Source organism: Orussus abietinus, unplaced genomic scaffold (assembly GCF_000612105.2).
Source record: "Orussus abietinus isolate OABI.00-Male unplaced genomic scaffold, Oabi_2.0 scaffold215, whole genome shotgun sequence".
NCBI lineage: Eukaryota > Metazoa > Arthropoda > Insecta > Hymenoptera > Orussidae > Orussus > Orussus abietinus.
The window spans coordinates 1-26,572 of NW_019394413.1; the positions used below are offsets into that span (position 1 = coordinate 1).

Below are 26,572 nucleotides of genomic sequence, written 5' to 3' on the forward strand. Positions count from 1 at the left end.
GATTCGAATTCCGCGCTGCTCCCGCCGCTAGTACGCTGCGCGGCCGGAGAGGGCAGTGCGGACCAGGTGCAAGCCATCGATGGAGTCCAGTGTACTTCACTTTCAGACAAAAACGTGAAATATCTGCTCGCTCACTTCGTACAAAGATTAATTTTTGGGCGAAGATAATTTGAATAACAATTAAAGACATTTTCGAAAATGGTGAGATATTCAGAGGAAAATGAAAGATTAGCGGATAAATCAAGATGTGCTGGTGTTAGAGCCGACTTAAAACTATGTTTATTAGAAAGTGATTGCTGTAAAATAGTAAGCAGTTATCGATAACCTTATAGCTTGTATTAAATTCAGAAACAGTTTTAATTTTCCTCAAATATAATGACATTCAATTAGAAGAAATGCATACCATCGATGTGATTTTCAATATATCACAATGCTTTGATCGTTGTAAATGGTAATTATAAATGACTTATTTGGTTATTATATATTTTAGCATAAGCGCACACCGAGAGAGTGCCTTCTTACTGGTGATGAAACTGTTCCATATGAATGTCACATTCTGCGAAATACATTTTTTGAGTGTAAACGTTCAATAGTAAGTACATAATACATCTCGTAGTGCAAAAGGTTATTTTTATTATATCCCTTGCATGATCTCAATTTTAATATATTTATAGGTGGATGGTAGAAGAAGATTTCGTGGGCCTAGGGGTTATTGATACCTAAGAAGGTAACGGTTGTTCAATAGTTTTAAAAATTAATTATAATTCAGTAAGATCGTTTATATCAGTGGTTGGAAGAAAATTTAAATTACATTTATATTTCCACTTTGGTACTGTTATTGATTAATCTTATGCAGAAGTACCATTTAAGGGTTTTGTTTCATTCCATTATATTACAAGGGCAATGATGTTTTCGCTTAAAACTACTTAAGATTCAATCATTTCAGGAGTAATGTGAATATTGAAGATAATGTATTGGATTACTGATTTATTATCATTTCATTCATTGTACACGAATCAATAAATTAGAAGTATATTTCATTGAAGAGTCGCAAAATTGCTGTTTGAAAAAATCTCAGTGTGCTGCAAAAGCTGTATAAGTGGTTATGTAAATTAATAACTAGGAGATTTCAAAGAGAATTGAAGGTTATCTTTATAATTATTCAGAAGAAACCTTGTCACAAATTCATTTGTGATAATTACTGTCACAATGGACACAAACCGATTTTTTGCAAAATGTATCCTTTTAACATTTCAATCATGTAATCACAGTATTTTTTTAATCATATTAAATTTGCGCGAGTGCATCAGTTAAAATGCACACGAATCACAGTATAATGGCAAGGCTTGTATTAGTTCTATCGTTTCATGGTCGATGTGTACATCTGTGTTGCAAAAAGGATAGATTTCAATAAAAACCTATGATATTAGTAACAAATTGCGCCTGCGCAATTATGTACAACTATTGTCTTCGTGCAACAAGCTTATCGCCTATTCATTTTGTACTACGATGTAGATCCGCAGCCAGCTATGTCTCTCCCTCTATTATGCATAGATCTCCTAAAAGTAGTCTCGGGTCTTCTAATGAACAAGTCAAATATACATTTTTTTTAGAAAGACTGAATGACTATTTTTAACTTTTAATATTTCCCAGGACTTGTTTCTAAGGGGGAATGGTACATTATTTTATCTGTGTGTGTTTTCACATTTATGCGACCTGGAAGTGGGGAAACTTTGCCCTCAAAAATATTTGCACTGGATGTATTAGGTTTAGGAACAAGTTCCCGCCGTTTTTAACGTAAGATAATGTAATTAAAACGGCGCAAACTTATTCCTCAACCTAGTACTTTGAATAATTTGAATGGATGAAATCACAGCTTCGCGAGCATATAACTTTCCCTGTGGAGTCAGATTTTTCAATTACGTGTCAGAGAAAATATAAACACTGAGTAAAAATCCGGACTGGCAGTCCACGAATTTGTCATGGTGATCCCACATGGCTTTTTTCGTTACTCGCTCAACGCTTAGAACTGTAACAACGAAGTAGTATAAGGAGATACAACACCACGTATTGAAATCGTTCCCACTTTAGGGGTCCAAGATCTTCAAATTTGTTTCTGATTTAGTGCCGAGAGCGCCTCTTCGATGAAATTTTTCAATTCAAGATTATCGTCTGCTAACGTGCCCGCTAATCTTTATCGCGTTAAAAACATCAGATTCTGTATATCATATGAGGATTATCGTCTCATTTGACGTACCTTAAATGCAAAATTAAAAGCAATTTAGGTCATTTATATCGGTAGGAAATGTTTTAGTCACATAGGATTAGAGTTTCCTCATTTTCCGCAAGTAGCGCTCGCATCGTTAGATCAGCGAAAATCTGAGATCTTGGGTTCCGCTTCTGGAGTCTCTTTCTGTGGAACCAACCATAGGCATCAAGTCTCATTATACTACTCCAGGACTGTAACATAGTTCCCATAACGTGACGTTACTGGGATTCCGCTCAAAAATGTATTTGGCTCGAAACTCTACCTAGTTTCTTGATAAGGCTACTTGACATCGAAATCGCGGTACCGTGACTTCCACTGGACGGCACAGCAACGACGCTTGTTACGTCACAAGTGTTGCCTCTGCTTGCTGTTACGTGGCAGCACGGTCAACTCGGGCTTTTTTAATCATACCATTCCCTCTTAAGCCACATAGAAAATTGACTCTAATTACATTTGAAACCATCGCGAATCAACGGTGAAATAACTTTAACGAGTACTAGCAAAATGTAATATCATTACCTTCCCTATTAATTTTCGGCCTTATAAAAAAGAAGGGAATAATGCCATTTTTGATTCTGCCTAATATTGTCTAGAATTACAATAATTAATTATATGCTTCTCAACAAGAGGAAATGTTTTTCTTCGTCAATGAAGTTATTGTTTCGGACGTGCTTCGCTTTCCGCTTCAAATAGATCTATGGAGCTGAAGATTAACGCATCCTTTGAATTAGGATTAAAAATCCTTCCTAAGATGAAAACCATTTTTTACGTACCCTGGATCCTACATCTTAATCTACCGAACCGTATCGTACCTAATAAAGAAAAACTCTCTACAAGGTTTCGTATTCACATGCGTGTGATATATGTTTTTCAGTATCACAGTTTTTCATGTATGATATGTCGCCAATTATGGTACCGGTAAAAATCGTTGTATGGAAAAAAAGAATCATTTGGCTTGTTAACAATACCTTCGGCTAGTTGTTATTTTTCGTTACGAAAAGAAACGTAGCCGTTGTAACGCTAGCATTATTATAACGGCTACGTATTTTCAAACCGATTTTACCGTTCTACGTTCCTTCTCGCAAAACGATAGTGTCAAGTATTCCCAGCTGATTTTGAAAGTCCTTTTCCTGTATTAATAATGGCACCATTAATCGTTTGCTGATTACCGATTCGACTTTCGGTAGCTGATCTTTCGGGAGATCTGATTCAAGTCAAAAGTACTCCTCGAATTAGAGTCTCTCCTTGGAAAATGGTTTCTTCATTATATAATCATGGTTTTCTGAAGAATCAGAAACACACCGATGGCCTGTACAATCCAGTATAGCCACAGAGACGTGCTCGAAGAGCCGGCAGTAATATTGCGGCTGCTGATAAATTATCCTGAAGCTGTGAACACTCGCAGATCAGTAAATACATCTTGTCGCCTTGAGACATCGACTTGTGCAGTGTTATTCTTCTGAGGCCCACGGACTTTGGCAGATACCGATACATCATTCTTGCACCTGTTAACAAATATCATTCATATCAGCGCGTCTTGCCTGAAGAAGCCAGATTTCCTATTGTCTCATCCGCAAAACATAACCGGCCGTGAACATCACGTTTTTGGATCCGGCACACAGTGGGGCCAGAGAGGGTCAAAATTGGCATTAAATCGAACCATCATGGAGTGATTTTGTAAGTTGCATATTTCTTTCCGGTTCCCTTAGTGGTGTTAAAGAAAACAGTTACTGGAAAACCTGATGCTTATGATCGGCCTTGTTGGGTAGAATACGTGTCTTCTCGATAATAAGAAGCATTTCCTTGTTTCAGATGTATTGTTTCCCAATTTATTGCGTAACATACTTGGAATCAATGCCCTCAATCATTCTAATCAATCTCACTCGATTTCATAAAGCTCTATGTACTACCAAACAATTATATAGTTTCTTCCCATTCATAATCAATTGTCTTTGTTAAGTGAACTGGTTTGAAATCAAATGATCTATTTTTAAGAAGCTAATACGGTGTTTTCTATCTTAATGATTTGTTGAGTCTTGTCCTTTATTGGGAACTAAGAACTCTCGTATAATAATCCCACCAAACACGGTTACGTAACAATAATATAACCATTACATGACGTTTGTCACATGTAATGTAAGATACATATAACATATAAGTAAGTTTTGTATTACTACTTCCTCCGCAGGTATACAACACTGTTATAAAATTAATAATGCAACATTTACATAACATATTGGTAACATGTTACGTTAATATTATATAACTACAAGATTACCAAGTTTGTAACGATGTTACCGAACGGTAATAATTCAACGTTATATGATATTAATGTATCTTTTGAATAAAATTTGTTATATGTCATGTTAGTGACAGTGTCATGTAACTGTAACAGGGTGTTTGGTGGGATTGTTGGGCTTTAAGGGGAGATGTTATCGTTTACCGGTCCAATAAAGCCAGTTCTGCTCAAATTTGAGTCCATCGTCTCCTTCGAACACCTTGAATATAGAAACGATGTAACCAGTGGACGGAATGGGCGGTCTTCCTCCGGGCGGCTCCAGAGGAGGCCTGGCGATGGTCGCAACTTCGTTGAACAGATCCAAAGTGTGGTTGGCCGCATACCGCAAATCGCGAGGATCGAACTTTTTCAGGGTCGCACATTGAACTTCCTGATAAAAGTCGACTGGGTCGGTGTTCTGCTTGTTTATTAGATAATAAGAAATAAACGGAAAATCGGCTGCAAACAAAAAATCGTTATACGTCAATAACATCGGATATTTGGTCATTAAGGTGATATGAAAGAGTCAGCCTATATATTGGGTTGTTCGGAAAGTAATTTCGTTTTTTGTTGTTTTNAACGGATAATAATTCCGCAACATATATGATCAGTTTGAGACAATAATCGAGGGGCTATTCACTTAGAAATCGAGAATATTGGGTTGTTCGGAAAGTAATTTAGTTTTTTTTTATGAAAATGAAAGATGATTTTTTTATAGCGAATAAATATTTTATTGAATTATATATTGTCCATTTTGGTACAGATGAATTTTAATTCATCGATCTTGATGAAATTTCTCGACGCCTTTCATACCATCTTAATGCTTTGTGTTTCTGCGTCGATCGAGACTACAAGGTTACAATTTGTGCGATTATAGAAATCTGATTACGGGACGTTAATGTTTATTTTTACAAAATTCTAAGGTTTGGCTATATCCACTGGCTATTTCTTTTTTATGGCATCGTCTCAGGTGTAGTAGGTGTAAGACAAAACGAGCATTCAATTTCCAGATTCATGATAGATATATAACTTCTATGGGTCATGAAACGTTAACGGAACGGACTATCTCCGATAGATGTGCAAGTACTGATGGCTCCATAATATTAGTGATTTATATGGGTACTAAGTTTACCATTCCGTTCCATGTTGGTTAATAGGATACTTTGCGAAGCGGATGATGCAATTTCTGCGAGCAATTCCGCCGCTGTATCTCGTTGCAGAACCAATGGTCGGGAAATTGGCGATTCCACCAAAGGATCCAGGGGTTCCAGAGGGGTCATGAAATGTGCCAGAACACATTGTTTCGGGTCCTCCACCTCGAGGACGGAAAGAGGGCTGCCCGACCTCTTCTTATCGGCAATTGGGGCATGCTTAAAAGAGATCAGTTAAATGGATATATTCATATTCTGCGAATATTTGCAACACTTATGGGGACTCATATTGATAGGGTGAAAATACCTTATTATGTGACTGGTATAGGAAAAAAACGAAACACACACTGAAAGAAAATAAATTGATTGACAAATATATATTGTTGCCTGAATCACATATAATCGCAAGAAACAATTATTTTGTTGAGATGAAAAATTCATGTACTTTTTTGAAAAATGGGTAGATTTAACATCGTCAATGGGTATGAATCTCCTTAAAGAAAAAGCCCTGAATTGGACAAAAAATATATTATCAATGTTAGCAATGATTCAGTTTTGCCGCATTCACGATGCACATAGTTTTACAGTAGCTACAGTTTCGGAATTATAAGGTTAAAGAGAAGACCTCGGAGGTGATAAAACGTATCAACTATAAATATTTCATGCTATAAGTTTACAGCGACTTTTATGAAGTTTGTGTTGCTGTTGAGTGCCGCGAGTGGATACCTATATTACATGGATATTTGGTAAATGGATGATTGGATACGTATGTACTGCTTTTGCTCGCGTGCAATACTTCATTGCCTTACATTCATATTATACTACTTGTCTTTCATGAGAAACGGTAATAATGTTTCAAGGCCTAGGAATTTGCTTTACGTATTCTTATAAGGGCCGGCAAACTCGTGTACATGAGAGTAATTTTACTTACTATTGTTGAAATATTTTATACGTCAGTAATAACGTTGAATAAGAATAAGAATTATATGAAATATTTGTATTATATCAGTTCGTATAATTATTAACGTGGACTGTAAAAGAGTTCAAGATAAACATAAATGTCGGTAACGTGACGCTCCAGCTTATGTTACCATTTGAGTATTCAAAATGACACCACCAAAAAGTGTACAGATGAATTTTCATTTATCGACCTCGATTTAATTTCTCAGCGCCTTTCATATCTTCTTAAGGTGAAGTGAACTCCCTTCAAATCAGTTCATACAACACTTTTTTTTTCAAGGGCATTGAATCAAACTGTCCGAAATTTTGAAACATGACGCGTGATCATCTAAAAATTGTTCTGACAGATTCAAAATTTGGATTTTCGGAAAAAAAACTCTTAACTTAGCCCAGACCAGAACCAAAATGGCATCGAGCTCTCATATTTCGATCAATATACAATTATCGAAGGTTCTCGTATGAGAAACGAAAGGAGCAGGACAATTTTACGACAATTTAGAACACTTTGATAATTGAGAAACTCGCATTTGAATGGGATAAGGGCAGAAAAAGTGTTTTATGCGCTTCTATGCCAAAACGATGGGAATACGAGGTCTCGGAGTGAAAATTTAATTGACCTGAAAATCGCAGATGGCGCAGGGGGTCCCTCTGCAGTCAATTAGGGCCCCAGAAAGCATGAATTCAGAGGATTTCTGGAGTTTTACTTCGATTTCTTTATAATTATTGTACGAAAACGACAGGTGGAGTATCCCATTTGGTACAATGCCCAATATAATTCGACACAGCTGTGCATATAAAAACGAACGTCGGCAGCGTAGGTATTTAAAAAAATCTTCTTTATCGACGTCGATCAAGTTCCTCGACGTGTTTCACTTCACCTTAAGGAGATGTGAAAGTGGCATCGGTGGGGTCAATAGTTCATCCAACTTTCCTCCGAACTGAGTATACCGAATTGTTTGAAACTTCGTAACGTGAATATAGAGGCTATAAGGAAGGTCCTGACACTCGTGAAATTGAATTTCTTTTTATAAAAAGTTTAAAAATATCTATGAACGAATTTCAAAAATGTTGAAATCTCATGAGTTTTAGGATCTTTCTTATACCCTCCATATTTATATTGTAAAGTTTGAGTCGATTCGTTACACCCACTTCGGAGAAAAGTTTCATAAACGAGACTTCTTTGACGCCACTTTCACGTCACCTCACGTCACGTCACGTCACGTGGTATATAGAGTGAATAACGTATTATTTACCGGTACTCCTGCTGGAAGAAATCGTTCCAAAGAGGCCAATGGAATTATGAAGCAGTCTCGATCTAAAGTTGCCAACGAAATTGGTTCACTTCGAGGTGGACTGCTTCCGGAAGTGACGAGTGGCGTGTAAGTTCCAGACGATCGGTTGGCGCTGAATGACACCTGTAAAAGTAGAAACATTTGTCACTGATTCGACGTGCCCATTACACGTACGTTTGATAAGATCGAGACTGCCGAGTGTAAAAGCCGATACCGACGTCACGCGATAAATATTAAATAATGTCAAGGACTTTGTAGCGACCATGTACGCGTACGCGAGACATGATGCATATACATGATGTTCCAATGGTGGTTAATAAATTTCTAAACTGTCACAGGCTTCGTTGATAATAGTCACGAGTTAGCGAGGCCTCTTCTGGGATCCAAAACGCAGAAAGCCGAGGGAATTTTGCGAATATTGACGACGCACAACATCGCATAATTCATCGAAGCGATCAAGCACACAAAATGAACAGCCGATTTAGCGAAAGAATAATCCTCTGTATTATCAACATTTTGGTGCAAACATCATAAATAAATGATTTTCAATTCCGAAGAATAAAAAAAAAATGCAAACCAAGATGTTAGATACTTTTTGAGTTATCGGACCTCTTTAGGCCTAGCAATATAAGAATAATTTCTTTTGAAGAGTTTAAGATGATACGAAAGGCGATGAGAAATTTAATCGAGGTCGATAAATTAATATTCATCTATACCGTTTTTGGTGGTAACGTCATTTTGAATACTTAAGGGGGAATATAAGCTGCTGCGTCACGTGACCGACGTTTATATTTATGTTCAAATCTTTTACAGTCTACGTTGAGAATTATACAAACTGAAGCGTTCCTTATGTCATTTCTGCAAAGTAAGAACGAAGACGTCGACGTGACACTGTCGAAATCCCGTGAATTCATTATTCTAACGACTGTTTAGGATCAACGTCGCCATCTGTGACGTTTAGCTGCAACTAAATTTTTGCTCTAAAAACACGTGTCAGCCCCGAGACAAGCCAGCATTCTCTTGCAATCGTTGGTGAAAGTATTTTCCATATTTTCCCATCTGACCCTGTCAATTTCTCCGATATTCTAAATTATTCGACTGAAACTCTTCATTTTCGATTCTACTCCTCCAAGAAGCGCAAAACATTGAAAACAAGCACGGGTCAGGCCATTTTGGTTCTAGTCCATAATAAATTAATTTTGGATGAAAAATGAAATTTCATGAGTTTCAGGAGCTACTTTAGGGCCTCCATATTCACGTGGTAAAATTATTAACGAATCGGTATACCCAGTTAGGAGAATACTTTCCCCAACGATTTGACCTCTCGGTATATATAGGCCGATTCTTTGATATCATTTTGATACCGTCCAGAAAGTGAATATTTGGCGCGATAGACGAAGAGGGAAACCGTGGGTCAAGAGTCGGTGCCAATCAGCTGGAATTACCTGTCTAGAGGCCGTCGGGGTGGCGGGCTCCTCGGGCTCCTTCGGGTGGACCCCGCTCTGCTTCCGCTTGTTGGGGTTCCCGGCGGGCCCGGAGGAGGCCCCGCCCCAGCGGATGAGGGGCCCGCCGGAGTTGCGCCTGGGCCCGGGCCCGAGCCGCTCGGGTTCCTCGGCGGCGGCAGCGGCGCTCCCACCTGTGGGGGGCGTCAGGAACAGGTGAGTTCGGAGGGGGTGAGTGGGAAGCTCGTCCATGGGGTAGTAGCCGAACTCGCGGCTGCGCCGCACGGGCCCACGGCCCCCCACGCCCCCGGCGCCNCGGCCCCCCAGCCGCGTGCCCCCCAGTCCCACGCCTCCCACGCCGACCGCGCTGGGGCCTGCCCCCGCCCCGTACCCGGGCGCGGATCGGTCGCTTCCTACGCCCCCTCCACCACCGGGGCCCTTGTCGGCTCCGAAGTTCTTTCGGAACATCAGATTCATGACCGACCGATATCGCTGCGCACTCGGGTAATCGTTACTTCGCCGGCACACTTCCGATGTCTATTTCATTAAAGCGTATTTAACAGCCGGCGGTTCCTTCTTTGCTATTTCTTTCATCCAAATTTGGACCTCCGCGTGAGGCTCAATTATTTCTTGGACCTCGCGGACTCTGGCTTCTGAGGTTCGACCGGCCGAGGATCGACGGGAGATCGGGGACGAAGGTGGTAACTGGGAGGGTTGTCGGCCGAAGCGCGGGTGTCCTGGTTAACCACCTTTTGAGTTTTTGGAGCTGATCTTGAGTTTGATCTTCGAGTCACTTTCTGGTCCACTGAGGTCGTTCTTGTTGGGGCGCTCGACCGAGGGGGGGTGGAAGTAAAGCCTCGAGGAGGTCGAGGGTGGTCGGGGGTTTCGGTAATCGTTCCTAGGTACCGCATTGTGGAATTTGTGCTTCCATTACTTGGTTTCTAGATTGGGCCTTTAAGCTACGTTTTAGAGTGAATTTATTAAGGACGGGGGGGGGGGAAGGCTGAAAGAAATACGGGAAAGAAGTGGGAGCCTTTGAAACTGATTTTGTGAAATGTTACCTTTCCTGATTAAGGCAGGATGAAAGGGTCATTGTGGATATCGGAAGGTCGAAATATTTATAAAACTTTTCTCCAAACTGGGTGCGCCGAATCATTTGAAACTTTAACAAGTGATTATGGACGCCCAAAGAAGAACGCGTTACGAGTGGAATTTCATTTTTATACAAAAATTACTTTTTATTTAGCCAGATTAGAACCAAAATCACATTTTTTTTTTTTGTGAAGAATGAAATTTCACGAGTATCGCGTTCTTCCTTAGAGCCTCCGTAATCACGTGTCAAAGTTACAAATTATTCGGTGCACCCAGTTTGGAGAAAAGTTTTATGAATATTTTGACGTTTTATATATGTAGAGTGATCCTTTCATATCACCTTAAGGGGATGTGAAAGTGACACCCGAAAGCTCAGTCGTTCATAAAACTTTTCTAAGAACTGGGTGTCCCAAATCGTTTCATACTTTAAAACGTGAATATGGAGACCCTAAGGTAGGTCCTGAAACTCGCGAAATTTCATTTTTTATAAACTATTTTTAAAATACCTATAAAGAAATTTGAAAAGAATTGAAATTCCATGCGTTTCAGGACCTTCCTTATAGTCTTCCTATTCACGTTGTAAAGTTTCAGACTATTCGGTAAACCGAGTTGGGAGAAAAGTTATATAAACGAAACCTCTTCGACGCCACTTTCACATTACCTTAAGGCTCGGATACTCCTTCGGTTAAATGTACGATGTTCAATTTTTTCTAGGATCCTATTATCGCGAAAATGACGGAAATTCGACAAATTGCGCCTGATTATTCCAGCACAAAGCTTGCAAATCGTGCAACAAGTTACATACCATTGGCAGAGATGAGGAATCAAATTTACACCATTCGCTCGTTTAAATGATATATGTTCTACATGTAGTCTCATTATGTACATATGTATACGTTATGTGTATGTTACGTATGTTACGTCACGTACATATGTCTACGTTATATGTCTGTATACGTATACAATATGTACATATGTAGTTTCATTATTTTAATTCGTGCACTTCGTATTGTAATTATAGGATTAAATGTATGTCTGTACGTAACATACACAAAATATATGTATACGTAACGTACATATCTGTACGTTATATGTATGTATATGTATACATTAGGTACATGTCTACATATGTATACATGTAGTTTCGTTATTTTAATTCGTGCACTTCGAATTGTGATTATAGGATGAAATGTATGTCTGCATCGTGCAATTGTTTCGTAACCTATTTTCCAGTAAAGGCATTAAGGTGAAGTGAAACACGTCGAGGAACTTGATCAACGTCGATAAAGAAGATTTTCCTAAATGCCTACGTTGCCGTCGTTTGTTTTTATATTGACAGCTGTATAGAATTATATTGGGCATTGTACCAAATGGCATACTCCACCTGTCGTTTTCGTACAATAATTATAAAGAAATCGAAGTAAAACTACAGAAATCCCCCGAATTCATGGTTTCTGAGGTCCTAATTGACTGCAGAGGAACCCCCTGCGCCATCTGTGATATGGGTGTTAACTAAATGTTCATTCCGAGACCTCGTATTCCCATCGTTTTAGCATAGCAGCGCATGAGACACTTTTTTTGCCTTTATCCCAGTCAAATGCGAGTTTCTCAATTATCAAAGTGTTATAAATTGTTGTAAAATTGTCCTGACCCTTTCGATTCTCATATCAGAGCCTTCGATAATTGTATATTGATCGAAATATCAGAGCTCGACGCCATTTTGGTTCTGGTCTGGGCTGAGTTAAAAAATTAAAAAAAAAATCCAAATGTTGAATGTGTCAGGACAACTCTTAAATGATCAGAAGTGATGTGTCAAAGTTTCGGACAGTTTGGTCTAATACCCTTAAAACGAAGTGTTGTATTCCAATCGACTGATTTGAAGGAGGTTTCACTTCACCTTAAGTACTCCACGTGCCTTTGTACTTCTGCGTAATTTGCATCGATACCCCTAAATGTAGGTATAAACCTACGTGAACGTTTGGTAATGCTTTCTAGGGAATATCCGGACGTTCCCCCGCGGGTAGAAAGAATCAGTTTTGTCTGCCCCGACCAATAATCGATCGTTTCACATCACCTTAACCTTAACTTAAGTGAACCCTATCGAAAGCAATTTCCCCTGGATTTCGAGCCGCGATGTCGATTCTCTTCGGAATGAATGAAAGGGTATATAAAATTTACTTTGCCACATCGTTGACGAGAGCCCGATTTCGAAATCTACGGAATCCGGGGTCACCTACGCGGAAGCGCCTCCTCGTAGCCCGGAAGCGCAGCGGCCTCCGGCGGAGTTTCCCCCTAAAGACGCGCGTTCAGTGAAATCCACTAAAAGTAAAGTAAAAGAGTAGAAGGAGGCGAGGAAGAAAAGAAAAAGAAAATTCGGAACGGTTTGAAACTCGCCGATGAAAGGAGTGTCGAATCAAAGAGGGGCGACCGGCTGGTGGAGCGAGCCGACGAGGCACCCTCTATGAAACACGGACGGCCACGCGCAGTACCCTCTGGGAACGCTTTTTGAGGCTCCTCCCAATGCCACGAGGCACCGCAAACACCTAGACGAATGCACGTGGCCGCGGGTCGATACGTATTGAAATATTCACGGGCAAGTCATCGCTTAGTTCTGAGACTCTCCTCGAGGCCGTCGCGCGCCGCGCGGCGCTGTCATCGCAGCCGAATTTTATCCCCCTAATGTAGGTTATGGCGATTCCGTGTCTCCCTTTAGGATAGATTAAGGTAGGTTAGGTTTTGCCTCCGGCGTGACTACCCTGTTAAAAATAGAAAAATGTTATAATACTTTCGTAGGAAGTTTCATCCGGACATGGCATACCAATTTTATAACATATCCAGACGAAAATTATAACAAGTTATACATTCTTCTAGGAAACTTCACAAACTTCTACTGTGACGTTAGAAAATTAGACATTTTGAAGTTCAACATAAATATGTGATAATTCGCTTTTTAGACATGAAATTTATAATTTCACTACAATCTTATGTACCAAGAGTGTATGAATATTTTTAGCAGGGTAGACAGCGGGAGTTCGTCCACCTGGTCGAGAAAAGAATACACGTGGAAGCGCGAAAAGTTGGGAGCAGAACTTTCCTTCCCTAATGTAAATTGTCTTAATTATGTATGTTATTTTTTGCTGGTGGGTTAGGTTAGGTTAGGTTGACCGAGTAGGTTGGATTGGACTTGTGAATAAGGTGGACAGACGGTCGAAGTTCGTCCACCCGGACGTGCGAACAAAACACACACACGGACTCGTTGAAAACCCGTCGGCTGGAGGAGGTCGCTGCAGTCCTCAGCGAGCGACACCCCCGCACTGGGACGCCGGCGAGCGGCGTCGCGACGCTCCCAGCCGAGTGGGCGGACTGCACCGGGACACCCACTGCCGCTCTCGAACACGAGGTCACCGAATAGTTGAACTGCACTTGCGTGCGTTGCAGGTGCTTTGCAGAGCGGGTGAACGAAGAAGGACAGGGTTGCTTATGATTATGGATTCCGTCGTGGGCCCGTCAGGATATAAAATTACAAGAGAATTCATTTCTTCCCATCTCATAACTCAGTTGGCTTAAGGTGAAGTGAAACACGTCGAGGAACTTGATCAACGTCGATAAAGAAGATTTTTCTAAATGCCTACGTTGCCGTCGTTCGTTTTTATATTGACAGCTGTATCGAATTATATTGGGCATTGTACCAAATGGGATACTCCAACTGTCGTTTTCGTACAATAATTATAAAGAAATCGAAGTAAAACTCCAGAAATCCCCCGAATTCATGCTTTCTGGGGGCCTAATTGACTGCAGAGAGACCCCCTGGGTCATCTGTGATTTTCAGGTCAATTAAATTTTCACTCCGAGACCTCGTATTCCCATGGTTTTCGCATAGAAGCGCATACAACACTTTTTTTGCTTTTATCCCGTTCAAGTGCGAGTTTATCGATTACCAGAGTGTTCTAAATTGTCGTAAAATTGTCCTGACCCTTTCGATTCTCATATCAGAGCCTTCGATAATTGTATATTGATCGAAATATGAGAGCTCGACGCCATTTTGGTTCTGGTCTGGACTGAGTTAAAAAATTTTTTTGAAAAATCCAAATTTTGAATGTGTCAGGACAATTCTTAGATGATCAGGAGTGATGTGTCAAAGTTTCGGACAGTTTGGTCTAATACCCTTAAAACAAAGTGTTGTATTCGAATCGACTGATTTGAAGGGGGTTTCACTTCACCTTAACGTGATATGAAGGTGTGATATATACATAAGAAAAAATGAAAATATTTATATAACTTTTCTCCGAGCTGGGTGCACCGAATTATCTGCAACTTTAACGCGTGATTATGGGAGCCTTAAGGAATAATGCGCTGCTCATGAAATTTCGGTTTTCGAAAAAAATTGTCTACTTATCTCGAACAAGAACTAAAGAAAGATATTTCTTTCTTTTTTTTTCCGGAGAAGTGAAATTTCACGGGCAGCGCGTTCTTCCTTAGAGCCTCCATAATCACATGTTAAAGTTTCACATGATTTGGTGCACCCAGTTCAGAGAAAAGTTTTATCAATATTTTGACGTTCTGATATATAGAATGACCCTTTCATATCATCTTAAATCAGTAAGGCTTTTTAATGAGTCCTTGTGAAAGAATATCGAAAAGGCATAGTTTACGTGAACTGCTGACAAATATGTCTCGGTTTTAAAGAAGTATTTTTTCCTATCTACCGTTACATTACTGAATTTTATTCGGAAAGAGCGATTATCTACGTCTGATTTGATGCGAGAAGTTTTGCTGGCGTATGATGGGCTAAGATCATCTCCATAGAAATGCATTTTATAAGACCCTCCCCTCCCCATTAAAAAACGTTTACTTTTAAACAGTTTCTTATGTCTGGGATAGGATTTTAATAAAATAGGTTGCAAATAAATGGACATCCTACGTTGCAAATGGTCTTTTTGTTATGGATGTATCTAAATTCGTTACCTAGGCTCAGAAATACCATTTTCTCTAGGTAACACTATATGGAATTGAACGAGGAAGCGTTTATAATCACGTTTGCCTATACGTGGGAAGATCTACTGCGAGTAACTATATGTGAACCTGAGGCCTTTTCTGCTAGTAATCAATGATTCTGGAACTATTATACAAGAACATATTTTGCGAAGTAAGCTTCAGGAAAAGAAGTTATAGCAAGTTCCTATGAGAGTGTAACATCAAATTACCAGCATTGCTCGAATGAAATAGGTATAATGCAAAGATACCTAATGCATATCACATGTAATTAATAAAGGGCACATCCGGTAACTACACTAACAGAGAAAGCATTCTTAACTAAATAGCACTGCATCAAGTTGCTTTGGTGAAATATGAACATTCGTAACTAATTAAATGCAGAAAGTTGTCCTGCTTCCGACCATATACAGCAGAAGGTACTATCAATATGATCAGTACTATCAATTGATCATTCTAGACTAATCCCATTAAAAGGACTCTATTTCTATCTCAAAACCATTCCAATAAGCTCCAACGGACGTTTAACCTTGGAGTACCAGGATTGTATCAATAAAACGTCGGATAGCCTTGGAATATCAAGCTTGTCTCATTAAAACGGGGAATAAAGGTACTATGTTATAAACGTAGACACATAATGTATTACCTAGGCACGAAATAACACTTTTCTCTAAATAACACTGCACCAGATTGCAACGGTGGAGGGTGGATTGGGGAGTCTGACTAAAGGCGGGAATCTCTATTCTCTGATTATAGACGCAGTTCAGGTGATATGAAAGAGTCAGCCTATATATGTGCCCATAATTATGAAAGTGGTCTAAGTAATATATTTCTTGTTTCGAGATATTTAATGAATTGCATTTGAATAAATTAAAAAATATTTTTATATTATGCAACACTTTAATTTCGAGTTTTATTAGTCTTGATTAATGGAAATTTATTATGAATATGAAATTTTGGGTGAATTTCATAGGAAAATGTTGTTTTTAGAGTGTGAATTGACTTAGACCATTTTCAAAATTAACTAAATGTCCTATAAATGACTTAAAGCAATAAAAAACTACGAGTTCTATTAGAAACGATATTTTTAATGAATTAATTCATGAACATTTATTAATTATTTTTCAAAAGAAATCCATTTTTATCACTTTAGGCTTTCATCATTATGAGTTTTTAAGGTTTTTTCAAATGTTCCTGAAAAACTGGAGAGATGTAAACATAATATCTTTGTTTTTCTTCCATTACTGGTCTAGTGGTGGGGTATAATGGAAGTAATTTAATATTTCCGTATATTTTTGGTCTTCCTCTTTTAGGCGAAAGATCCAAAACGTGGAATTTAGAATCATCTAAAGAAGTATTACGTGGTCGTATAATATCTGCAAATCACATCATATCCGAATAGTAATTAACATATTCACATAATATGTACGTTGTTATTAACTTACCTGAACCGCTATTCGCGGACATAGGGGTAAAATATATAAATTATTTTTCCGCCAATAATTAGTTCCGAAGAGCCCAACTGAATGAATGCACTTTCATAATAGAACTAAATGAATTCCATGTATTGTTAGGTAGACCGGAAAGTATTGTCGTTTCTGTTATCGTTTGATTGTCATTTGTCGGCTTATCGTGTAGTTCAAAAACGCGCTAAAGAGGGCCACGTGCCATTTTAAGGTTATGTTTATATAATTTCTTTTAATTTGGACTTAGACCACTTTCATAATTATGGGCTCATATATATCTGAGAAGTCAAATCGTTGGGGAAAGTATTCTCCGAATTGGGTGTACCGATTCGTTTCCAATTTTACCACGAGAAAATGGAGGCCCTAAAGTAGGTTTTCAAACTCATGAAATGTCAATTTTCATCCAAAATTAATTTATCATGGACTAGAACCAACATGGCGTGGTCCGTGAACGTTTTCGATGTTTCACGCTTCTTGGAGGCTTAGAATCGAAAATGAAGAGTTCCAGGACCTAGCTCGAACAATTTAGAATACCGTAGAAATGGAATATTACAGAGTCAGATGAGAAAATGTGGAAAATACTTCCACCAAGAGATTGCAAGAGAATGCAGCCTTGTCTCGGGGCAAACGGAATTCACGGGATTTCGATAGGTTTACAGCGATCTCTTCGTCATTACTTTACAAAAATGACATATGGAACTCTTAAGTTCGTATAATTCTCAACGTAGACTGTAAAAGACTTCAACATAAATATAAATCTCGGTAACGTGACGCGCCAGCTTATGTTACTACTTGAATATTCAAGACGGTATTACCACCAAAAAGGGTAGTAGATGAATTTTATTTTATCGATCTGGATTAAATTTCTCAGCGGCTTTCATATCATCTTAAGACCGCGTTCACTTCTAATTGATTATTACAAATGAACATCATTTCAAGATCTCTATTCTACGAGGCTTGCAATAGGATCTCAACGGGACTTTAATTTTGGGAAACCGGGCATTCTACGTAAAGTGGCGGGATATAGGTATCAAATTACGAATACAGTTGCACAATACACTACCTAAGCACGACAATGCAGTTTTCTCTAAATAACACTGCACCAGATCACGCCGGTAAAGTGCGGATGTTCGCGTCTGACTAGACACGGGAAACACTACTGTGACTGACCACATGCGGCTTTAAAGCCATTTCCTCTAGTAATTGATTATCCTGGAGTTTTCCTCGATACGTAAACCGCCGCACAATGGATTCTTGGGATTGGTCGAACCCTTTCACACTCCACGGACACTTCAATCGTTAAGTTTAGTTCTCTTTTACCTAGAAACGATGTTTTTCCACACCTCGACCTCCCATGCCTTAATCCCCTTTAAGGTGAAGTGAAACACATCGAGGAACTTGATCGACGTCGGTAAAAAAGTTTTTCTAAATACCTACGTTGCCGTCGTTCGTTTTTATATTGACAGCTGTGTCGAATTATATTGGATATTGTACCAAATGGCATACTCCACCTGTCGTTTCCGTGCAATAAATATCAAGAAATCAAAGTACCACTCCAGAAATTCTCTGAATTCATGCTTTCCGGGGCCCTAATTGACTGCAGAGGGACCCCTTACGCCATCTGTGATTTCCAGGTCAATTAAATTTTCACTCCGAGACATCGTATTCCCATCGTTTTGGCATAGAAGCGCATACAACCCTTTTTTGCCTTTATCCCGTTCAAATGCGAATATATCGACTACCAGAGTGTTTTAAGTTATCGTACAATTGTTCTAACATTCGTTTCTCATATTAGACCGTTCAATAATTGGATATCGATCGAAATATGAGAGCTCGACGCCACTTTGGTTCTGGTCTGGGCTAAGTAAAAAAATTTCTTTCAAAAGTCCAAATTTTGAAAGCGTTAGGCTAATTCCTAGGTGCTCGCGAGTCACTTGTCAACGTTTCAGACAGATCTATCCAATACCCTTAAAAAAAAAAGCGTCTTATTCGAATCCACTGATTTGAAAGGGGTTTCACTTCACCTTAAACTGACGCATACTGGAGCAGGAAACGTTCTCTAAAAGCGTTCTTACTCGTCTAGACTTTTATTGCACAGTTTTATTATTCGGTTTCGCGCGATTTTCCTAAAGAAGGTGGGTTTCGCCCTTTACACTTTAGTATATCCAGCTTTATCGGTTATCTAGTTACTTTCGAACGGAGGAAGACACTCGGAAGCGGCGACTTTCTGTTTATGCGACGCGACACTGACGATTCGCATTGGCGAGCGGCCGCGAAACTGTATTTGACTCTGGTATTAATAGGCTTGGCAGGTAACGCCTGGATATAAATACCTCAAGGCGTTTACGGTAAAAAGAGCTTGTTAAGTTCTTCGGGGAAGTATGGTATACTTGAAACGCGTGCGAGTTTTGGCATACCTCGATCTGTCAGATACAACGAGCCACGAGGGAAGGCCTGGTCGAGTCGCTTTAACTTTTTTTTTTTTAATATTTAACGTCGCATCAACTGCTCTGGTTATTAGCGACGCACCGTTGGCTTAAGGTGAAGTGAAACATCCTTCAAATCAGTCGATTCGAACACAACACTTTTTTTTAAGGGTATTAGACCAAACTGTCCGAAACTTTGACACGTCACTCCTGATCATCTAAGAATTGTCCTGACACATTCAAAATTTGGATTTTTCAATCAAATTTTTTAACTCAGTCCAGACCAGTACCAAAAGAGCGTCGAGCGCTGATATTTAGATCAATATACAATTATCGAAGGCTCTGATATGAGAATCGAAAGGGTCAGGACAATTTTACGATAATTTAGAACACTCTGGTAATCGATAAACTCGCATTTGGACGGGATAAAGGCAAAAAAAGTGTTGTATGCGCTTCTTTGCTAAAACGATGGTAATACGAGGTCTCGGAGTGAAAATTTAATTGACCTGGAAATCACAGATGGCGCAGGGGGTCCCTCCGCAGTCAATTAGGGCCCCAGAAGGCATGAATCCAGAGAATTTCTGGAGTTTTACTTCGATTTCTTTATAATTATTGTATGAAAACGACAGGTAGAGTACGCCATTTGGTACAATACCCAATATAATTCGATATAGCTGTCAATATAAAAACGAACGTCGGCAACGTAGGCATTTAGAAAAATCTTCTTTATCAACATTGATCAAGTTCCTCGACGTGTTTCACTTCACCTTAAGTAAATTGTGTAGGTGAGTAAATAATGATGGTTAGGTTTTACAATTCGCGTAAGAGGTTAATGTCTTTTAGGAACATTAGTGTTTTGTTAACTTCTTGTGGGTCACTGAGAGCCTTGTTAATTGAGGTGGGTAATTTGAGCATAATCAAACCTATTCTTTAAACTGATGAGTAAATAATTCGATTTGAAAATGGTGTACGGTCCGCAAAGTATGATTAATCAAGAGCTTTCATCTGGCAGATATTTTCGGAAACGTTTCGACAAGAGGAACTAGATATGACGTTCGTGATATATCATCGGAAAACAACAACCCCAAATAACGACGAGACTCCACCAATAAAACGCCGTATATCATCGAACTTTTTCTGACGGCAGTGTTTCAACGATAGACAATTGTAGGCCAACGCTTTTTAGTATCAGTCTGCCAAGGAGAAAACAGTGTTTGATAATTCGCTGATCACATGCAAAACTAACAAGTAAGAAATTTAATTAGGAGGCATTAGTATGAATATTAAATTTGTACGTTAATGATATATAAATATTGAATAAATAATGAAAATATCATTAATATTAAATGTTTGCCCGTGCACATAATTTTTTCCGTCGTCGAATTGTTCGGCATAGAAGTAACATTCTTCTCGATTACGGCTATAAATTATCCTTTAGATTTCAAAGTTAATTGAACAATTTCTTTTTTTAACACGCGAATATCGGTATTGTTGGCGAATTACAATCGAGTTAGGAAATTTGTATTCGTTAACGGAGTTGAAATTTATTTCCGACACACATAGACGGCAGAAATTCCGTCTACCAGAGGAATGCATAAGTTCAGAACTGTATACGAATGGAAAATGAATTTTCGTTCAATCAACGAGTCGCTCTAAACCAGCGTTCGCGTGAAATTAATTACCGAAAGATCGATTCATAGTCAGGGTTTCAACTTCACTCGTGTGCTTTAGCTTGTCTCTGTAAAGGGATGAAACATGGTCCCTCAACTTTTGGAAATTGAACATCCATCGTGGATCATGCTTTCATTATACCCTGGTGGACATGAATACCTTCCCTTGGTGTACTTCCTCCGGTATTACATCCTTCGAGGGGTTGTTCATGTCCGCCAGTGCATATTAACCATAATACTTCCACGTACACGGAAAAAAGTAAATTGGTTACAATTACTATAGGGACATTCTTAAAATACTGTAGGAAGTAAAACCACATAAATGGTGAAATGGACCACATGGAATCGTAAATGTGCCCATAATTATGAAAGTGGTCTAAATCAAAATTAAAAAAAAAAATGAGTTTATCAGTTATTTCACGCCATATTATTTCAAACGAAATTAATTCAATGTAATTTCGAAACAAAAAATATATGACTTAGACCACTTTCATAATTATGGGCACAAATGTAACCTTGCGAATAGGTATTGTATCCATGGTATTGCGCCTAAAAGGTGCAGAGGTGATCACCATTTGGAATGGTAATATTAAGTACATGAAGAGGTTACAATACGCGCAGGAAAATTGAAGATTTATCTGGGAACTGTAACCATATATTATAGTAAGGTTTTACCCGTTGCAAGGCTATTCTAAACTTGCCTACGTGATTGCAGAAACAATGGTTTACCCCCATTAAGTGCATATATGATCTGTTACTATTCCTTACGTTTAAGATACAACGACTTTACTTCTCCCCGAAGAAGAGGGAAAAGGGAAGTGATCATCGAGAAACCATGTTTTTGAACATCAACTGATGTTCTACTACTTGAGGTATGAATTTATGAGAACACTGACAGAAACATAAGTATAACGTATGTAATCATAAAAATCGAATTCTTTATGTCGAAGGTAAATTTTTAAATGGATATTCCTAAAATAACTATGCCCAATGTTGGAACAACTCGTTCCTTGTAGTTACATGGACTAAATGGGGAAGTAACCCTTAGTATGTTCTTTTTACCATGTTGCGCTGGTTAATGCAACCTCCTCCCGAGGTTGTCCCGTATGTTGCCTTGCAATAGGGGTACGATTACCACATTTATGGTTTTCCTAACCATTCTTTTTTTTTTTTCCGTGTACATGTAGAGTTCGTTCGACGACATTATCTGCCAACACAGAGGATCACCTCCGAGCTCAATGTCACTGATGAAATAAGCTATTAATTGACTTTCCATGCTCAGTTACTTGAAATGTGACAAAAAATTCAAAGGTATGCTCTAGTGACATCACCTAAAATGGGAAGGGAATGTTTATAATCGAGTTGACCGAGAGGAAGGACACAACGGAAACGAATGCGTCGGAAACATAGGAACAGTCTGATTCATGCCAGTATACTTATTTATTTATTTATTTATTGACTTTCCATGCTCAGTTACTTGAAATGTGACAAAAAATTCAAAGGTATGCTCTAGTGACATCACCTAAAATGGGAAGGGAATGTTTATAACCGAGTTGACCGAGAGGGAGGACACAACGGAAACGAATGCGTCGGAAACATAGGAACAGTCTGATTCATGCCAGTATACTTATTTATTTATTTATTAATTGACTTTCCATGCTCAGTTACTTGAAATGTGACAAAAAATTCAAAGGTATGCTCTAGTGACATCACCTAAAATAGGAAGGGAATGTTTATAATCGAGTTGACCGAGAGGGAAGACACAACGGAAACGAATGCGTCGGAAACGTAGGAACACCCTGATTCATGCCAGTGTACTTATTTTCTACTCAACAAAGTTTCTTGTCCACTCTTAAGGCTCAAAGGGAACTCCTCGGTAAACTCGTTTTCATTTCTTGTAGTCTGTAGTCAAACTTTTTATCGTGGACAGAACATTTCTCCAAGTGCACTGCAAACTACTGCGAGCAGCTGCACATATATCACAACTACGAGCATAAGAAGGTTCCTCCTGCGCATATACGAAGATGTAATCTTGAAATGATTGTCCTACTTTTCATGCGCGTCGTTATTAACATCGCGTTCTGAGTACACACAGTTATGCTCCGTAAATGCGTACGCTGCAAACAGGATAGTAGTATCAAAGTACCTTTGTACCATAACGCCATTTGTTACGTCACTAAAGCGAGCGGCACTAAAAAGAGAGGAACGACGGAAGCGAATGCCTCTTACTCAACGCTGCTTGTCGCGCATTCACTCGCGTCTGTACGCGTACGACGCGTTAATGTTCCATACACGACCACCCCCGTTCGTTTTACCTCCAAACTAACCTACTACCTACAACGAGCTGCGTTTAAAAACTCGACCCAGTCGTAACTTCCGAGGTCAGTGGAAATCTGACACTTTCCTTGTCCAAATTTGAAAAAAAATTATTAAGTAACTTTGGGTAATAAAGCCCATATGCGTAGCAAGGCACATGCTTATATTTCACCGTGTAGCAAAAGTGCAAATGTTTGTGGCTCCCTCTGAAAATTAGTAGAACAAAGAAGAGACCATTGGGGGTATTGTCGGGGCTGTGGACGGGTCCATGGTAAACCGAGATTGATAAGAAATATTTTCGAGGGAATTTGACCAAATTTGGTTGCAGCGTTCAAGCTGTTTGTCCCAAAGTTTTGTGAAGTCCTGCTCTGTCTGGCAGGTATATAGTACCTTATACTTTTCTCTACATTCTGTTGGATATGTTTTGTTGAAATGGTTTGTTGTTTTTAAAACATAAGGCCCGGCATACGGTAACATAGCGCAACCGAAGATCTTTTTCAACAAGGACATGAAACTATGACTAGTTGCTGGAAATACAACGTCGCAACAAAATTTGAGCGAAATATCTTTAAAAAATTAAAGCTTGACGCTTCGAAGAAGACCGAGAACTGGGACCGCAGCTTTTATCAAGAAAATAGGGTTGCCGATATTCGGCAACGTGCCCTGGGCAGGAAATGGCTTTACGAAGAATGCCGGAAGACAACATTCGAGGATCTTGATGACATAATTTGCCCTAACTGTGCAAATTAATGTACATCTTCCCATCAATGTCCGGGGGCCTTATTATCTATACGGTTCGGTAACAAAGCCCAGGAGCCCCATCCTTCAATTTTTTTAATTACGTATCTATTTAGAATTACATTTTATTTTTATAGTTTGTAATTGAAATAAACATTGTTCATGTACCCTCTGCTCATTTCCCCTTCAAAAATACTTTATACTTTAGTTTTTACAAGCCTTTCAAGTTACGATGGGCGTTATTACCCAAAGTTACCTTACGAAATTTATTTACGAAATTTATTGCCTCAAGCTCTGCACATGTATTGTGGATTGTGGGCATAGCAAAAGGAAAGATCTCGTTTTTTCACTACATTTATGTTAAACGCCTGGAATATTTTAAATCAATAAGGGGATATATAATTTAGCCTTTTTGAACATTGCAACTTCTTGACTTATATCTTATTCTGAATTCAATATTACACATCTAAGTCTCTTCAAACGTTACGGTTCTCAATGCCCAGGCGAGCGTACTTATTTTGTGACATTTTTGTTCTTATTATATAAATCTACCTGGAATATTTGAAATCAATAAGTGGATATGTAATTTAGCCTTTTTGAACATTGCAATTTGTTGCCTTATATCTTATTCTGAATTCAATATTACACATCTAAGTCTCTTCAAACGTTACGGTTCTCAATGCCCAGGCGAGCGTACTTATTTTGTGACATTTTTGTTCTTATTATATAAATCTACCTGGATTATTTGAAATCAATAAGTGGATATGTAATTTAGCCTTTTTGAACATTGCAATTTGTTGCCTTATATCTTATTCTGAATTCAATATTACACTTCTAAGTCTCTTCAAACGTTACGGTTCTCAATGCCCAGGCGAGCATACTAATTTTGTGACATTCTTGTTCTTATTATATAAATCTACCAATTCTTTTTCTCTTTATTCGAAAGTCTCGAGATAGTAATAAAGGCACTTTTTCCGAACCGTCGAAACTCGTAATCGAGTCACGAGGCCGAGGAGAATATCGAGCAGTGTTTTATTTTCCGCGATCGCGGCGAAAAATTTGCATTTCTCAACGGAAACTGCTCTCCGTTTGACCTAAAATAACGACGAGGGATTTGTCGGAGGAAACACTTGTCATCAAGTTTTTTACTCCCCTGAAGTCTATCTTGAAGAGAACTGTAAAAAAATGCACATTCAAGTGCAGCACGCAGAATGTCCTTGTCTTTTCCGCATGCAACGTCTATCGTTAATTGCTGCGAGAATAATTAATTCCGTTATGTATTATTCAGTTATATCCCAGTAACGGGTTTCTCTCCGAGGTGTGTGCTGAGATAAGATATATTATGTATTCACTTCTCTTAATTCATGTTTTTTTTTTTTTTATACGCGATGGACAATTTCTCGGGTAATTATTAAATTATGTTTAAAAATACGTTCACGTCCATTAAATACATCCGATATCTTTATACTACTGCATAAAAAATCACTGCGAAGAGGAAACAAAGCTAATCCCAACTTCTACATTCCGTACGTTCCTTAAAAAAAATCAAACGTAAAATTTAATTTAAATCTCCATTAGTCTCGTGGATTTATGAATGGCAATTAACATACATTCCGCTATGGTTGAATTTAGATGCGCCACGACATACCGCAGTAAATTCCTGCTCTTGGTACCGTATATTCGTAGGGTCATGTACACGCGGCTCTTCATCCCTATATACTTGCACTGTAAAAAATATTCATAAAATTCATATACTTTTACGTACGTAAGGTTGTAATAAAATTATAAATTTTAACAGTGAATTAGTATACATTTATTATAAAATTATAAATTTCTTTAGAATGTTATAACACCGTGTTGTAATTTTATCAAACCGCGGAGAAAAATTATAAATTTGGTATTCGAAAGTCATTTGGTACATATTGTTTATAACTTTTTCGGATTAGTTTTTAATTTTATGATCGTTTGTGTGAGTTTATTTTTAAACAAATTTAATCGAGATAGAAATATCGGTGGCACTGGCGAGGGAGCATTGTAGCGATATTTTTGACTCTGAGAAGTGTTCAACTAATCTGAAAAAAAATCCTTACATTCAATAGGAGACTGCAGTGGCATCATAGACAACGTGATTTTTACTTACCCATGATTTCCGAGTTCGATTCCCCGTTATATACAAAAAGAATTTTTCGCCGCTTAAGGCAGGACCGTCTACAAAGACGTATTCAGACATGCCCAGGACGTTTGTCAAATTTGTTTGTTTGCAGAAAAAAAAAAGCGTTTGAAAGCAAGTACAGTTAAACAGAGATGTATAACATATGTTACACATTTTTTACCTATATGTCCTACATTTATAACATATGTTTTAAATTGTTTCTGAAAATATGTTATAAAATCAGTATACCATGTTTGAATTAAATTCCCAACAAAAATGTTATAAAATTATAATCTTTTATTTTAACAGGGTACTTATGCATACGTGC

The 26,572-nt window shown here is 38.6% G+C and overlaps 2 protein-coding genes across 13 annotated transcripts; one reads left to right on the top strand and one right to left on the bottom strand.

Annotated features, from left to right (window-relative positions):
* Window positions 1-85: 85 nt before the first annotated feature.
* On the top strand, window positions 86-26,572 carry LOC105695877 (cytochrome c oxidase assembly factor 5). Of its 3 annotated transcripts, none has more exons than XM_012417879.1 (4): window positions 86-306; window positions 491-592; window positions 675-727; window positions 26,554-26,572. In XM_012417879.1, the coding sequence occupies exons 1-3, from the start codon at window positions 199-201 to the stop codon at window positions 714-716; spliced, it is 252 nt and encodes an 83-aa protein (XP_012273302.1). In that variant the 5' UTR covers window positions 86-198; the 3' UTR covers window positions 717-727; window positions 26,554-26,572. The 3 variants fall into 3 exon arrangements, with proteins under 3 accessions (XP_012273302.1, XP_012273300.1, XP_012273299.1); XM_012417877.1 differs by lacking the exon at window positions 26,554-26,572 and adding an exon at window positions 947-1,045; XM_012417876.2 differs by lacking the exon at window positions 26,554-26,572 and having other exon boundaries at window positions 675-1,045.
* Window positions 973-19,234, bottom strand: LOC105695876. Of its 10 annotated transcripts, none has more exons than XM_023432225.1 (7): window positions 19,133-19,178; window positions 18,113-18,309; window positions 9,396-10,290; window positions 7,912-8,073; window positions 5,680-5,917; window positions 4,713-5,006; window positions 973-3,774 (listed from the first exon to the last, which is right to left on the bottom strand). In XM_023432225.1, the coding sequence occupies exons 3-7, from the start codon at window positions 9,867-9,869 to the stop codon at window positions 3,560-3,562; spliced, it is 1,383 nt and encodes a 460-aa protein (XP_023287993.1). In that variant the 5' UTR covers window positions 9,870-10,290; window positions 18,113-18,309; window positions 19,133-19,178; the 3' UTR covers window positions 973-3,559. The 10 variants fall into 10 exon arrangements, with proteins under 10 accessions (XP_023287993.1, XP_023287994.1, XP_023287991.1 ...); XM_023432226.1 differs by having other exon boundaries at window positions 18,113-18,262; window positions 19,018-19,176; XM_023432223.1 differs by having other exon boundaries at window positions 18,113-18,262; window positions 18,967-19,176.